The sequence below is a fragment of the Lolium rigidum genome, chromosome 3 (genome assembly GCF_022539505.1).
Source record: "Lolium rigidum isolate FL_2022 chromosome 3, APGP_CSIRO_Lrig_0.1, whole genome shotgun sequence".
Lineage (NCBI taxonomy): Eukaryota > Viridiplantae > Streptophyta > Magnoliopsida > Poales > Poaceae > Lolium > Lolium rigidum.
The window spans coordinates 213,418,007-213,434,928 of record NC_061510.1 but is presented as its reverse complement, the minus strand read 5'-3'; the positions used below and the strand labels follow the sequence as shown (position 1 = coordinate 213,434,928).

The 16,922-nt window shown below is 43.7% G+C and overlaps 1 protein-coding gene and 2 non-coding genes across 3 annotated transcripts; all 3 read left to right on the top strand.

Annotated features, from left to right (window-relative positions):
- The first annotated feature begins 5,570 nt into the window (after nucleotides 1-5,570).
- LOC124702972 (60S ribosomal protein L5-1-like) lies at nucleotides 5,571-8,295 on the top strand. Its single transcript, XM_047235157.1, has 9 exons — nucleotides 5,571-5,666; nucleotides 6,127-6,196; nucleotides 6,299-6,390; nucleotides 6,556-6,682; nucleotides 6,776-6,855; nucleotides 6,949-7,065; nucleotides 7,425-7,559; nucleotides 7,700-7,869; nucleotides 7,965-8,295. Exons 1-9 carry the CDS (start codon nucleotides 5,664-5,666, stop codon nucleotides 8,077-8,079), a joined length of 909 nt encoding a protein of 302 aa, XP_047091113.1. The 5' UTR covers nucleotides 5,571-5,663; the 3' UTR covers nucleotides 8,080-8,295.
- Nucleotides 8,296-16,435: 8,140 nt separating this feature from the next.
- On the top strand, nucleotides 16,436-16,507 carry TRNAP-AGG. The gene has a single exon. It is a non-coding gene; the product is annotated as a tRNA-Pro (tRNA).
- Nucleotides 16,508-16,673: 166 nt separating this feature from the next.
- TRNAP-AGG lies at nucleotides 16,674-16,745 on the top strand. Its single transcript has one exon. It is a non-coding gene; the product is annotated as a tRNA-Pro (tRNA).
- Nucleotides 16,746-16,922: the final 177 nt, after the last annotated feature.

The window sequence follows — 16,922 nt, the reverse complement described above, 5'->3', positions numbered from 1 at the left end:
TTTCGGTAGTAGCATAATTTCTTTGAGCAGACATCAAGAGTTTTACTAGCATAATGAATAACATTTAATTTTTTATCTACTCGTTGTCCAAGAACAGCGCCTACATCAAATCACTAGCATCACACATAATTTCAAATGGTAAGTTCCAATCGGGAGGTTCAACTACGGGAGCGAGTTGTTAAGGCTTTCTTTAGAGTTTCAAAAGCTTCCTTACAATCATCATCAAAAACAAAAGGTACATCTTTTTGAAGAAGATTAGTAAGAGGCTTTGAAATCTTGGAGAAATCTTTAATAAATCTCCTATAAAACCCGACATGACCAAGAACACTACGAATACCTTTAACATCCCTTGGATAGGGCATCTTCTCAATTGCTTCAACTTTAGCTCTATCAACTTCAATACCTCTCTCGGAAATTTTATGTCCCAATACAATTCCTTCATTAACCATAAAGTGGCATTTCTCCCAATTAAGAACAAGGTTAGTTTCTTCACATCTACTGCAAAACTTTATCAAGGTTTCGCAAGCAACTATCAAAAGAATTCCCATAGACGGAAAAATCATCCATGAATACCTCTACAATACTCTCACAAAAGCCATGAAAAATAGCGAGACATGCATCTTTGAAAAGTAGCGGGAGCATTACATAAACCAAAAGGCATACGCCTATAAGCATAAGTTCCATAGGGACAAGTGAAAGTGGTTTTCTCTTGATCTTTAGTTTTAACGACAATTTGTGAAAACCCGAATAACCATCAAGAAAACAAAAATGAGTATTTTTAGACAACCTTTCTAGCATTTGATCAATAAATGGTAAAGGGTAATGATCTTTCTTAGTAACTTTATTAACTTTTCGAAAATCAATGCACATTCTATACCCTACAACTACTCTTTGAGGGATGAGCTCATCATTATCATTAGGCACAACGAGTCATTCCTCCTTTCTTAGGAACGCAATGCACGGGACTAACCCATCTACTATCGGCAATAGGATATATAATACCAGCTTCAAGAAGTTTTAATACCTCATTCCTTACCACCTCCTTCATCTTCGGAATTAGACGACGCTGATGTTCAACAACGAGCTTTGCATCATCTTCCATATTAATAGCATGTTGGCAAATAGAAGGAGAAATCCCCTTCAAATCATCAAGAGTGTAGCCAATAGCTCCTCGGTGTTTCTTCAATATTTCCAATAACCTTTCTTCCTCAATCTCCGAAAGCTTAGAACTAATAATAACAGGATATATTTTCTTATCATCAATATGAGCATATTTAAGATTATCGGGCAAAGGCTTTAAATCAAAAACAGGATCTTCCTTTGGTGGCGGTGTTGTACCCAAATCTTCCACCTAGGTAAATCATGCTTGAGAATAGGTTGGCGAAGAAAAATTTCCTCAAGCTCATCTCTTTCTTTCCTAAAAACTTCACTCTCGCTATTCTCCAAATGTTGCTTTGCAAAGGATTATTAGGAACAAGAACAATAGATGCACACTTGCTCCATTTTAAAATCATTACTAGGCAAATCGGCTTTATAAGGAGTTTTGGTAAATTTAGAGAAGTTAAACTCATAAGGTTCACCAGACAAATTTAGTCAAAATTTTCTCTTTCTTGCAATCTATAATAGCTCCACAAGTATTTAGAAAAGGTCTACCAAAAATGATAGGACAATAATCACTAGCGACGAGAACCAAGTACCAAAAAGTCGGCGGGATATTTAATCTTACCACATAGAACTTCCACATCTTGAACAATACCAATTGGAGAAATAGTTTCTCTATTAGCCAGCTGAATAACCACATCAATATCTTCAAGTTCACAAGAACCAATTTCGTGCATAATCTCCGTGTAAAGCTCATAAGGAATAGCACTAACACTTGCACCAACGTCACATAAACCATAATAACAATGATCACCAATTCTAACAGATAGCATAGGAACACTAACTTGTTTGGGTTTATTAGGATGCGAAACAATATTAGAAGCATCTTCACAGAAAATAATATGACCATCCTCCACATTTTCAGTCACAAGATCTTTAACTATTGCAACAACGGAGTTCAACTTTTATTTGTTCTTCGGGTTCTATAGGTTTCTTTTCACTTTTATGAACCGCACTATTTATAACAGAGTACTCCTTCATTTTAGCGGGGAAAGGAGTTTTTTCAATATAAGCTTCGGGAATAACATGATCAACAGTTTCAACTACAACACATTTATTTATAGATGAATCAATTTTATCTTTATACGGTTCATGATACTTATCAAAGTTCTTCTTAGGAAATTCATAATGAGAAGCAAAAGCTTTATAAAGATTTGCAGCAACTTGAGAATCAAGGCCATAAGTAGCACTCATATTACGAAATTTATCAGTATCCATAAAAGCTTCAATGCATTTATAATCATAAATTATACCGATTCTCTATCCTTGTCGTTCTCCCATCCTTCGGTATTTTCTTGGATCCGATCAAGAAGGTCCCTTTTAAACTCTTCTTTGTTGCGTGTAAATGATCCAGAACAAGAAGTATCCGACAAGGTCTTGTCTTGAAAAGAAAGTCTTGCATAGAAATTATCAATAATAACATTACCAGGAAGCTCATGAATGGGGCATTTGAGCATTAAAGACTTCAATCTCCCCCAAGCTTGGGCAATACTTTCTCCATCATGAGGCCAGAAATTATATATGCGGTTCCGATCTTTGTGAATTTCACTTGGAGGATAGAATTTGGAATAAAATAAAGGCACAATGTCCTCCCAATCAAGAGAATCACCATTCTTCAGCAATTTATACCAATGCGCCGCTTTACCAGACAACGATATAGAGAATAATTTCTTTCTAACTTCATTCATAGCAATACCTGCAAATTTGAATAACCCGCATAATTCATGTAAAAATAGTAAATGATCACCAGGATGGACGGTTCCATCCCCTTCATAGCGGTTATCCATAACACGTTCAATAATTTTCATAGGTATTTTATATGGTATTACTTCCTCACTGGCGCCTCATCCACTACCGTTGCGGTAGTAGTAGATTTCCCAAATAGAAATTGAAGAGAAGATCTCTCCATAATGACTTATAGCAGCGAGACGAAATAAAATCAGCACAAACGGTAAAGGTTTTCCTTACCAATTCCACTTACCAATAGCGCTTCACTCCCGGCAACGGCGCCGGAAAATATTCTTGATGACCCACAAGTATAGGGGGTGTATCGTAGTATCTTCGATAAGTAAGAATATCGATCCCAACGAGGAGCGAGAAGGTGTTGACAAGCGGTTTCGATGAAGGATTCATTGTAAATGCTCACGAGACAAATATTCGGGGGTTTTGATGTAACGAGATGAATAAAGTACAAGTAAGTAAAATGCGAGAGAAATAATTGCAGCGAGTGGCCCAATCCTTTTTAGCACAAAGGACAAGCCGGTTTGTTTACTTATAATGACCAAACGTTCTTGAGGACACACGGGAATTTAGTCTAGTGCTTTCGCTTCATGTGGCTAAATAATCTTCATTGTTTTGATAAGTGTTATGTGGGTGAACCTATGCTAATGCACCGCCCTTCCTAGGACTAATACATACTTGTGATTATACCCCTTGCAAGCATCCGCAACTACAAGAAAGTAATTAAGATAAATCTAACCACTGACCTTAAACTCTACGATCCTGCAATCCCTCCTGCATCGATATACCAACGGGGGCTCAGGTTTCTGTCACTCCGGCAACCCCGCAATTGGCAAACGAGTACAAGATGTATTCCCCTAGGCCCATAAATGGTGAAGTATCATGTAGTCGACGTTCACATGACACCACTAGAAGAATAACACCACAACTTAAATATCATAACATTGAATATTACCCAACCATAGTTCACTACTAATAGTTAGACTTCACCCATGTCCTCAAGAACTAAACGAACTACTCACGAGACATCATATGGAACATGATCAGAGGTGATATGATGATGAATAACAATCTGAACATAAACCTTGGTTCAACGGTTTCACTCAATAGCATCAATAACAAGTAGAAATCAACACTGGGAGAGTTTCCCCTATCAAACAATCAAGATCAAACCCAAATTGCTACAACGGTGACGAGGTGCTGCGGTGGAGATGGCGGTGATGTTGATGATGATGATGATGACGGTGGTGATGGAGATGATGTCCAGCTCGATGACGATGACGATGGCGTCGATTTCCCCCTCCGAGAGGGAATTTCCCCGGCGGATTCCTGCCCGCCGGAGAGCTCTTTTCTCTCTGGTGTTCTCCGCCCCGCAGAGGCGGCTGTGGCTCTTCGCGACGTACCCTCTAGAGCTTAGGTTTTCGGGACGAAGGAGTACGCGAAGAAAAGGAGGCGAGAGGGGCTGTGGGCCCCCTCCTCACGGGCGGCGCGGCCGGGGGCGGGGCCCGCGCCGGCCTGTGAGGGGGCCCATGGCGGCCCTCCTCGGCTCCCCTCCGGCTCCCTTCGTCATCCGGAAAAATAGGAATTTTCGTGTAATTCCCGTCAATTGTTGATCTTCCGAAATATTGCGTTCGACGATGCTTTTTCCGGCGAGAATCCGGCTTCGGTGCGCGATCCTCCAATAATCATGAATCATGCAAAATAGATGAAATAACATAAGTATTATCTCCAAATATGAAATATATCAATGAATAACAGCAAGTTATGATATAAAATAGTGATGCAAATTGGACGTATCAGGAGCCGGTGAGGCCGCCGTTCCCCCTACCTCCATCGACCTCCATTCCCCTACCGCCACCCACCGCCGTGCCCCCTACCGCCAGCCCCCGCCGTTCCCCTTATCGCCGCCGTCGGAGTCGGTGAAGATGACGCCACAGAGAGGCTCTTAGGAAGGCGGAGATGGGGAGAGGGCGCCGCCACCGGAGACGCTCAGAGGAGGGAGGAGATGGGGAGAGTACGACGCCACAAAGAGGCTCGGAGGGGGACAGAGTGTCGCCGCCGGCGTTGACTCTCCCGCCGCCATTCTGGTCCTGCCCGCGAGCTAGGGTTAGGCCAGGAACGGGAGGGTGTGGAGTAGGGAGGCCTGGAGGGGAGGGCGTGGAGGAGGGAGGCCAGGGAGGAAAGGCGCGCCAGGGACCGGAGGCCGTACCGGCGCCGCCTACTGCAGCTCACGGTGGCGGCGGCCCGAGCTCGCGAGCTCGCTTTTCTATCGCAGGACGAAGGGGTATGCGAGCGAGGAGGAAATTCCGAGCGTTTCCACGGTCCCAACCTTGGAAAGATTGGAGCGAATCGTTACCCGCGGGTGGAGGCTCGGAATTGAGCCCAGTTTCCACGCCCCAATTCTGAGCGCAAACCAGGCTGAATTTGCTCATTTGGCCCCAATTCTAATTCCGAGCCCAGTTTCTACGCAACCAAACACAGTGTAATAACTGGGCTGAAACCGTTATTTTTTCGGAATGACATAATAGAAGCCCACGTTCGCATTTCCTAGCCCAGGCCTGTTCTGGGAATGAAGAAAAACTGTGCAGCAATCTGAACCGTCCACGCCCAACTCTCCATTCTATCCGTCCACCTGAACCCCTCTAGGGTTTCTGCCATCCGAATAAAGTCCCATCCTTTCCCTACCGTCCCCTCCCTCTCGCACGCCAAGAGCAGCCGCCGCCGCTGCTACCACCCCGCCGCGGCCGCAGCAGCGAGCGAGAATGGTATGATCCTCTCTGCCTCTCCCATTGATTCACCCATTCGTTATTTCGTTCCTCTAGATTCGTTTGGTTCGATGTTTTTTCTTATGATTTGCAAATCCTGGGAGTTCTTGATCTTGTTAGCTATACGTGGTAAGAGTAGCGTGTGGTTTTGTTCATTGATTGCCAAATAGTCGAACCTGTCATGGTAAGTTCTATCACACTGGACGGCTGGAGTTGGTCTAGTTGGATGAGGAAATCTGTCATGCTTCAGTTTTTGTTGCACCTCTCTCTTTGGAGATAACAAGTTCAGTTGCGCCCAGTGACAATAATACACTAGCTATTTTCTGACATCGAGTTTTAACCAATCACGTTTATGCTGAACTGTAGAATGTCTGACTACTTGTGTACGTGCCTGCTTTTAGTTTGCTGTTTGAGATTTCAAATCCATTCATAGTTCATTTGTTTTATCTTATTTTTTCAGGTGTTCGTCAAGAACCAGAAGACAAGGGCGTACTCCAAGCGTTTCCAAGTCAAGTTCAAAAGAAGGCGACGTAAGTTTGATCAATCCTGTGACATGGTGAATTTCGTACTATAGTCATCATAATATGACATTGTTTTTGATGGACTGTTTTCTTTTGTACATTTGTTTGCAGAGGGTAAGACCGACTACAGGGCCAGGCTGAGACTTACCAACCAGGACAAGAACAAGTACAACACACCCAAGTACCGCTTTGTTGTGCGATTCGTATCCTTCAGTCCTTCGATGTCTTGTGTGGCACTGTTTAATTAGCTTTGTTATGTTTATTATTACCGTAATTGGATCAGTAGAGGCATTTGCTCATTGTATGCTTATTATTACTCTAAATTGGTTAGTAGAAGCACATTGTATCTCTTAACAATACTAATCCAGACCAACAAGGATGTCACTGCCCAAATCGTGTACGCTACCATTGCTGGTGATATTGTGATGGCTGCTGCCTATTCCCATGAGCTGCCCAGATATGGCCTGACAGTTGGTCTCACCAACTATGCTGCAGGTAGAACATGTCAACTGAAGCAGAGCGCCTAATATGCCTCTTCTTGGCTTGATACCTGTTGTATTTAATTAACTGTTTAAACTCATCCTGTAGCATACTGCACTGGGCTTCTTTTGGCTCGTCGTATACTCAAGTACCGTGATTTGGATGCAGAATATGAGGGCAATGTTGAGGTACGCACAATCGTATAATTATTTATTTTAGCCTGCCATTATTTGATGCTGCTTTTGTTGAGCACATCTAAAGGTTGCTCTTTCTTTGCTCAGGCCACTGGCGAGGACTTCTCTGTTGAGCCAGCTGGTGAGAGGCGGCCTTTCCGTGCTCTATTGGATGTTGGCCTTCTCAGGACCACTACTGGAAACCGTGTCTTCGGTGCTCTAAAGGTACCTAATCCAATTATTGTATGATGACTGCATACTTGTAAGGTAGTTTTGAATGGCTGTTTGTAATTAGGCATACACAATTATGATAGTTCCTAGTCACATTTGTAATTGGATGCTCACATATTTTAAAAATGGAAGCTCATGTAGTCCTAATAGTTTGAGCTATTTGCATATTGAAGGTTTGCTGTTGCATTTTGTTAAGGCAACTGCTTATCCTTGTAGAGAAGCACCCATGTGCTATTGGAAAACCTCTTTTTACTTGTGCTCATCTACAGTTTGCATGAAACCATATGTCTTGTTCTGTGTTTTGAAGTTCACTCTTATCCCTGCAGAGCATTTAACATGGTTTGTTTTTTCAGGGAGCTTTGGATGGTGGCCTTGATATTCCCCACAGTGACAAGAGGTTTGCTGGTTTCAAGAAGGACGAGAAGCAGCTTGATGCTGAGGTTCACCGCAAGTACATCTATGGAGGCCATGTTGCAGACTACATGAGGGTGAGTGAAACCTTGCTGATGAAACTATTTTGTCATTTATTTATTGCATGTTCACACATGTAATATTTGATTGAGCAATATACTCCTTCAGATTTTTGAATACCAGTTTCTTTTCTGAATTTTGGTAACACATATTTCAGTCACTTGCTGATGAGGAACCTGAGAAGTTCCAGAGCCACTTCAGTGAGTACATCAAGAAGGGTATTTCGGCTGATGAAATGGAAGCAATTTACAAGAAGGTTCATGCTGCCATTCGCGCTGATCCTTCCATGGCTAAATCAACCAAGGAACAACCCAAGACTCACAAGAGGTATGTGTACGAGTATTTCATAGCTGTTGATTAATTTTCTTGACTGATTTCAGTGCCTGCTGTGATCGCATTTTAATTGGACTCCTTTGTTCCAGGTACAACCTCAAGAAGCTGACCTACGATGAGAGGAAGGCCAGTCTTGTACAAAGGCTGAATGCTCTCAATTCCTCTGCTGCTGCTGATGTTGATGATGATGAGGATGACGAGTGAAGAGTGTAGTCTCTGTAGTAGTGCTATCTTTATGATTGAGCTAAACTTGCTCTGTGTCATTCACCCCTTGTCAAAGTTGGTCGCTCCTAAAAATGAACCTGTTTCTTTCAGTTTTGAGGGTCATGCTGGAGTTAATAGATTATCTTATTTTGATCGTCCCTGAGTTTGTTGTTTCAGCCTTACCTATAAGTCAATCTTTTCTTGATTAGACCGTCATTTCCTTGTGCCTTGTTCTTCCGGATGCTAGTCTGGACCCTTAAGTTGTGATTCTCAACCTTTCTTACACGTCCTGATCGTTTTGACTGAAAATATTCTGTTGCCTGGCTTCATCTTATCTGTTTATGTCACCTAAAATATCTGGCAATATTCAGTGCATCTGCATCTGTTTTCCCTGTGCTGGATGCGTGTGACAAATCATTGCTGTAGTGGTTTTCAATGTAACCTGACCTAGTATGCTTGTGCACACTAAAGTCCTGAAATCCCATGAACTTGCAGCTAGGTTTCGTATATACAATGCCCTTTGACAGTGAAATGTACCCAAAGTGCCACCATGATGCATTCTTCGAGTGCTCTAGGATATCTGAAATTTTGGAGAATCTGAATGTTGCAGGTCTAATTCAGGAGGCAGGTTCTCAAGATATTGCCAGGTTGGCTGTCTTGGAAATCTTATTTGGATTATTCGATCTTGGTCTTCTAGAACTTTTTGCAATGGCCTGCTGGCTGCTGGTGGGAGAGGAGGCAGATCGATCGAGACTAAAAGTTGAAAAATGGCGAGAACTTCAGTCGATTTCATCCTTCATCCTATTTCAGAGTGCTGAAGAACACAGGAATATGTCGGCATGGATTGTAGAAACCAAGGGAAGGGTATAACAAGCTGAATGTAGATGCTGCATTCTCCCGTCCTCCTCCTCGGGTGCTTTGAGTGTGCTGTAACCAGGGATGATCAGGGTGTATTTCCAGATCTCCGGTGCTTTGGGTGTGCTGTACTCAGGGATGATCAGGCTGTTTTTCCAGCTGCCAGTTGTTGCGGGATACCAAACATTGGAGACGCCCCGTCAGCTGAAGCTAGAGCACTACGTGACCGTTTAATCTTAGCCGGCAACATTGGGTGTACCAAATTAGAAATCAGCAGTGATTGTGAGGAAGTCATCAACGTTAAGCTAGATGAGGGCAACTCTGTAGGACCAGCTGCAGAAATCTACGAAGAATGTTCTTTCTTAGATATGCGCAACTTGGACTAGCTGCAGCAATCCAGAGGAATGCTCTTTCTTAGCTAGAGGTTCTGCTCATGCTGAATTTAGGGCCACTTCTTTTCGGCTTCTTCGGTGGCTTACGAGAAGCTTCTCCCCACTAGCTTCTCTTAGAAGCCCGAATCCCAAATTTTTTTTGGCTTATAATCTAGTTTGATCTAAACTCGAGTATAAGCCAGAACAAATTTAAAATCCGAGCTTCTGGGAGAAGTTGGTAAGAAGAAGCTTTCCCCATAAGCCACCGTAGAAGCAGAAAAGAAGTGGGCCTTAGTCATAGCCCGAGGGAGAGTAATGTTGTAGCGCATACTTTAGCTAGTAAGGCTGCACCTCACTCGATTGTCTGGCTTCAGGATCCACATGACTTTATCGCTTGTGTTAGCAGAAGATGTAAGCTACCTCTACCTTATCAATCAAGAAATTGCCTCGATGGCTTTCCCTAAAAGAAGCGTGTCAGGCAGTCCAGTACGGCACCAAACTTTGCTTTCATTGTAAAAGAGGGCCATGCGCGTTATACATGTCCACTAAAATGGAAAAGGACATGTTTAGCCACCTAAATCTTCACATCAACTGACCAGCATGTACTCCAAAAAAACTGAAGAGATACACCCACAGAAGGATACGTGACAGAAGGTGAGTTGAAAATATGCTGAGTTTATCATAAGGAGGATACGGTTCGACAATTCAACGTTGGTCAGGCTCAGCCAAATGCTCAACAACTTTGAAGTAGGATCCGAGCGCATTGTCTATCAGTCGTCTGCAACTCAGGCGTAGGGCCATCAGTATAAGCAAATCATTCAACAGTCGAATGTACGAGTAACTAAGATAACTGAGATTATCGAGGGAAAAATATTAGAACTTTCTCCATAGTACTATCTTGGCTCTTCTCAATGAAAATATGTAGTGGGACATGGGTACTCATGAACCCTATAACTTGCCGGCCTTAAAATTCGTATTCTAGCGCTCTAAAAATTCTATTTTTTTACGGATAGAGGACGGAGTTTTTTTAAAACATGTGCGTGCCAATTTTTATACCCAAATTGAAAAGTATGTAGCTTAGGAAAAAACCACAAGTTTCAAATGAACGTCCTCCCGAATTTTCTGTAACTTGGTGGTCGGATAACTATGTAACTTAATACTCAGAGTAAGTTTAATCGGATTCAGAAGTACACATGTTTAAAAAATTCTCTTTACTGTCCGAAACTATAAAAACAACAAAAAGAGCAGAGAGGGAGAGATGCCACCCTGTCTTTGTCATTAAGTTCGGGTGAGTCCTCGAACCTGTCTTCTGGAAGGCTGGTGCCAACGCGGGCGGCAGCGCGGGCGGTACCGTCCGCCCGGAGGCGAGAGCGGGGCGAGAGGCAGGCGAGACGGCAGCGCGGGGCAGTGGATCCACCGCCCGGCGGTAGCGCCCGCTACCGCCCGGCTGCCGCCCGCGCTGGCGCCGAGAGGGGGGCGAGAGGAGGGCGAGAGCGAGGCGGTGCGCTGGCGGGTCGGGGCGAGAGGGAGGGGGCGATCTGATTCGTCCACGTGGAGCGAGAGTGGGGTGAGAGTGGGGTGAGAGTAGGATGAAATAACTTAATCTGAAAAAGAAATAGTGATGTGGAGGAGAGAGAAGTGAGAGCTGGCACTATAGCCCGTGCACTGGCACCGTGGGGTGAGAGTGGGGTGAGAGTGAAGGTAAAAGCTGACGTGGCGGGTGAGAGTGGGGTGATGCATTGGCACCAACCTTACACATGTCTGCGTCCCTACCACTCTGCTGCACAGAGGCGGAGGTACAAAAAAAACATGTGAGGGGCCGATGGAAGAAAACAATACTACTATTATACAATTATATCAATGCTTAACACAACAGGATGATTTTGTTTTTGTTTTGGAAAGGACGAAATTTATTATACAATTGGACTATGCGTGAAATGAGAAATGCCAAACAACAACTTACATCAATAATATGCATACAAATGAATAAGTGAAACAACTTTCCGTAGGGAAAATAAGAAACGATATAACTTAATCAGTATAACTACATCGATGCACTCAAAGGAAAACAGTAAGAATTCTCATGAAAATATGACATTCCCTCCGATTCATATTAATTGTCAGTAATATGTATGTATTTAGAACTAAAATGTGTCGAGATACATCCATATTAGCAACAATTAATATGGATCAGAAGGAGTACAACAAATATTCACATTACCGTATGGCTTCTGTAACCCCTAACTGCCAATAGCAAAAGCTAGCCCATGGAAGTACACTGGGCACTAAGAAAATTGAAAGAAAAAAAAAAGATAATTCTGGTTCTTCATTCATTCATATCTACTTGATCTATTGGTAATGTACAAGTAAGAAATACAAAGGAAGTACACAAACCTAGAAGGAAAATAGCTGCTAATCTACTTCAAATATGGCCAACCATATGTGTAATATGCGCAAAACAATTTCTGGAACAAAATTGAGTTGAACCTTAAAGAACTTGGTAAAATCTTTTTTTTGAGAGCAAAAGGCTGCGAATTATATTACTGTACCATAGCATCCGATACAATAAGGTCCGAAATACCCGTCGGAGGTACCTCTAACCAACGCCTATTACATTTATTCACGCAGCCTAACTTCGCAAATTCATGAGCAACACCATTAGCAGATCGACGAACTGCCTTGATTACCTTGTCTTCAAACCCGGATAGAAGACCTTTTATTTCCTCCACCAACTGGCCATGAAGCGATCGATCCCTGTCTTCCCTCTGAATCTTTGCAATCGCCCCCACAGAGTCCATCTCCAGTATAATCTTCTGAGCCCCAAAATCCTTCGCCAACCCCAAGCCCAAGCGACAAGCCAGGAGCTCGGCTCCTTCCGCGTCGGCAACATGGGGGAAAAAACGGCTTGCTCCTGCACAGAACTCACCGTGGCAATTGCGAACAACTGCACCGCCCCCTCCGTTGTTCTCCGCATGACGAAAGGCACCATCGACATTCACCTTGAGGAAGCCTCCCTCCGGGCGCTGCCAACACTCCACAACTCTATTCTTGGTCCCTGGAGACTTCGAATGGATGTCCTTCCACTCATAAGCACCCGCTAAGGTTTGGGCCACAATCACCGACGGATCTCTCATTACCATTGTTTCCCTCGCATCATTTCTTTCCTGCCAGAGGTTGTAGAGCAGAAAGAAAAACCAGGTCATCTGATCCCCATCGCTTTTTCCTATCCAGTCGAGAAGCCATCCTCGCAGATCAGCGTGACACGCCAGTCTCTTCGGCGGCGGCTCCCAATGAAGACCTGTCTTCTCAGACAACAGTGTCCATGCCTGAGCAGAATGGGGACAAAGCCAAAAACGATGCACAAAGCTCTCAGTTCTGCCGCACGCTAGACAGAAAACCCCGTCTTTTATCTTCATATGACTAAGCTCAGAACCCACCGCCAGGCCATTCTCCACCAAACGCCACACGTGAACTTTTATCTTCCCAGGGACTTGGGCCGCCCATAGGGCCAGCCACCCATGGTGCTCGCTGCAAGAATTGGAGGAACCAGTGTCCCCTCTTCTCTCCCTCTTCCTTTTCACCGCAAGATGGTAGGCTGATTTCACCGAAAAGAGGCCAGATTTTGTATGATTCCATGCCATCACATCACCCGAACCAGCGACAGCCAATCGGGGTGCGCAGGATGTCCGCAACATCTACATCATAGAACACTTCATTAAGCTTTGCTTCATCCCACGCCCCCTCGGGTCTAATATAGTGGCTGACCATATCCCGGCATTCTTGAACTCTCCTTCCCGGTGGAAAAGAGCACCACTCCTAGGAATCCAATTGTCTTCAAGGGCATTGATTGATTGCCCGTCGCCCACTCTCCAAATAATTCCCGCCCTTAACAGGTCTCTACCATGAATGATCCCACGCCAAGTATAGGAAGCGCGCTTCGGGCAGGGGGCCGACATGAAATCACAGTTCCTGAAGTACCTCGCTTCCAAAACTCTCGCGCACAACGAGTCAGGAGTCGTGAGCAAGCGCCAACCTTGTTTGGCCAGGAAAGCTTGATTGAAACACTCAAAATCTCGGAACCCCAAGCCCCCTTTCTCCTTACTCTTGCACATTCTTTCCCAGACAATCCAATGCACCGTTTTATGCCCATCCTTATCTCCCCACCAGAAATTTGAAGAAATAGAACTCAGTTGCTTGCACAGCTTCTTTGATAGCTGAAAACAACTCATCGTGTATGCCGGGACAGCTTGGAGAACAGACTTGACTAACACACTCTTCCCCTCCTTCGACATGCCCTGACCCTTGAGTCCTTTCACTTTTCCCCACGTTCTCTCTCTTAGGTTTTTAAAGCACCCTTCTTTTGAGCGGCCGACGACAGTGGGCAGTCCCAAATATCGTTCAGAAAGTGCTTCAGATGTAATGCCAAGAACTTGCTTGAGGGCCGGTTTTGCATCCTCCGCGCACCCCACTCCAAAAAAGACAGAAGATTTCTGCAAATTCACTCTTTGACCCGAGCTGGCTTCATAGTCCGCTAGAAACCTCCTCAAAGTCTGCAAACTGTCTGTCGAGGCCTCTAAGAAAACGACGCTGTCGTCAGCAAACAGGAGATGTGTAATATGTGGCCCCCCGGCTCCAAACTGCACTCCTCGCAATTGGTTGAGCTGCTGCGCCTCTCTGAGAAGAGTCGAGAACCCCTCGACACAGAAGAGAAACAGATATGGAGAGATCGGGTCCCCCTGCCGCAAGCCTCTCGAAGGAATAAAAGGAGAAGATAAATCCCCATTCAACTTAACTGCAAACCTCACAGACGTAACACATCTCATCACCATCTCCACCCAAGCACTAGCAAAACCCAATTTCAGTAGCATCTTCTCCAAAAAAATCCATTCCACCCTATCATATGCCTTAACCATGTCAAGTTTTACTGCACATAACGGGGTCTTCCTCTTCCTAGTTCTAATGGCTTGAGTGCACTCATAAGCTATAAGAACGTTGTCAGTGATTAACCGCCCGGGCACAAACGCACTCCGTTCTTCCGAAATTAGGATTGGTAAAACCCCCTTCAACCTGTTCGCCACCACCTTCGAGGCAAGTTTATACAACACATTACACAGGCTAATGGGTCGAAACTGAGACAGATTTTCCGGAGACTTAACCTTCGGAATTAGCACTAGGATGGTATCATTAAAATCATCAGGGGTACCTCTCCCCGCCAAGAAATCCCGGATCGCCGAACAGACAGCCCCCTTAATGTCGGCCCAGTGGCGCTGATAAAACAAGGCAGGCAGCCCGTCCGGCCCGGGTGACTTCATCGGGCCCATATGAAAAAGAGCCGCTTCAATTTCCGAATCCGAGACTGGAGCGGACAACTTCACATTCATAGCGTCTGTGACGAATCCAGTGATCCGATCCAAAATTCTATCCATGTTGTTAGCTCCTTCGGAGGTATACAGGTCAGCGTAAAAGGCCTGTGCCATATCACGCATCCCCTCGACAGTGTCACACCTACTGCCATCTCCTTTTAGAAGGAACTTGGTAAAATCTTGTTGATTAAATGGCTCCCTGTGGAGAGATGATGGCTATTCAAGAGATCAAACCAAACAGCAAACGGATCCAAGTTCGAAATCAGACTCACTTAAAAAATGCAGGAGCACCAACTATATTTTATTAATGGATCGCGGTTATGGTTCTATCATATGACCATTTAAGATAATATAATCTAAGGTGGAACATCACACTATCACAGCAATAAGTATTCCATTTTTTTAACACAAGGTTCCAACTATGTTTTGCAGATATCCTCTTATAGCAATTGACTAGAGTATCAGAAGTAGCATACATATATTTTTCTTAGATATGGGAGCATCGCCCCAGCCTCTGCATCAATTGATGCACATGGCTATTTTTATTAAACCAAACGTACGAAAGTAGTTTACAATAAGATCTGGATTACACTCATGATGAGGCTAAGGTCGATACATGAATCAACCACAGAAAGATGCAGCATAAAGACAACCTATCCATTTGCTAATCTATTAATGTGTCGCCATCCAGTAGCCCGGAAAAAGAAGTCCTGAGCAACCACTAGCATCCGGTTACATCCAGTAACCATATCCTACCGCTGTTCCATAGGGAGAAGCAAAACCCATTGTTGAATCCAATAAGCAGCGTGTCGGATAACCTGCAAAAAATTAGTCCCATTTTGTTTATTAAAGATGATATCATTCCTCGTCCTCCAAATGGACCAGCATAAAGCAGATACACCCATACGAATTTTGTGTTTATCCTCCTTACGTACCCCGTTAAGCCATTTACCAAACATATTAGTAACATTAGCTGGTGGAGGAATATTGTAAGTAAAATAAGCCATACGCCAAATAATCTTTGCAAATGGGCAAGTGATAAACAAATGGTTAACAATTTCAGTTGAATCACAAAAACAACATTTTTGACACCCATTCCACTTTCTTTTAGCAAGGTTATCCTTAATAAAGAGCACTTTGTTAGTAAGGAACCACATAAAGATTTTAATTTTCAAGGGGATCTTTAATTTCCACAAATATTTACGAAGGCAAATAGCATGTCCATTCATCTATGGAATATTAGCTATACATCTATGGATATTTGCAGGCACCCAACACCGTGAAGGCATATAACACTACTCAAGCAGGATACCATTTCTCGCTAATTGCGCTTTGATTTGGTTTCATCGCAATAGGCACATCATATGACAATGATGCAAAACCATAATTCCCATGTAATGCTATGGTCTAGCATATATGTTATTTTGACTACTTGGCAGTCTTCCTACGTGCTCTGTATAATGTTCCAGCTTGTAAAATGGTACGTTGCACATGTTCATACAAAAAAAAAAACCTTCACCTTCATGCTCTCCATTGAATTGGACAGAAAACCTGAATACAAAATAAGAAGTCTTGTAGTTATGACTATATGTATTGAAACGTTGGCAGTTTTTGCTGATACATTGGCACCAGGAAGTAAGTAATCTGAAGTGAAATGCAGTTGTTTCATCCTGAAGACAGAGATCAAAAGTAAACCCTATACATTTGGCATCTAGTGTGTTCTTGTCTGAAAGTCTGCAGGTGTAGCTGCAGTGAGGTAGCAGAGTTGGGGATTTAGTCTAGTGGTAAGATATTTGCTTAGGGAGCGAAAGGTCCCGAGTTCAATTCTCGGAATCCCCATGTTGAAAACCGTTTTGCCATGCATGGCAATGCTATATTGAGCTTTGGATGGTCTGAGGATAAGGTTTTGGACCACAGTTTTGATGAGGTTCAGAGTCTGTGTGATTGTCTAAAACCTGGTACAACTATAGGATATATATGACTTGAAAAGTATTATTTCAACAGAGGGTATTTGGTCTAGTGGTATGATTCTCGCTTAGGGTGCGAGAGGTCCCGAGTTCAATTCTCGGAATGCCCCATTTTTTTTTTCCTTCATTGTATGGAGACATGAGGTAGGCTTTCCTTGTTGTAGGCAGGCAAGCCTTGTTCCTTCGCGCATGTGGCGCCTCTTTTATATTTTTCCCGATCGTGTGTTAGCTAGACTGCCGAAAAAAAAAAACAAATTCCGTCTCCAGCTCAACACAGTGCGCCCAGT

Coding starts and splice junctions, on each gene's coding strand:
- LOC124702972 (XM_047235157.1), top strand. Junction 6,391..6,555: donor ACCGCTTTGTTGTGCGATTC/GTATCCTTCAGT, acceptor ATACTAATCCAG/ACCAACAAGGATGTCACTGC. Junction 7,066..7,424: donor GTGTCTTCGGTGCTCTAAAG/GTACCTAATCCA, acceptor TTGTTTTTTCAG/GGAGCTTTGGATGGTGGCCT.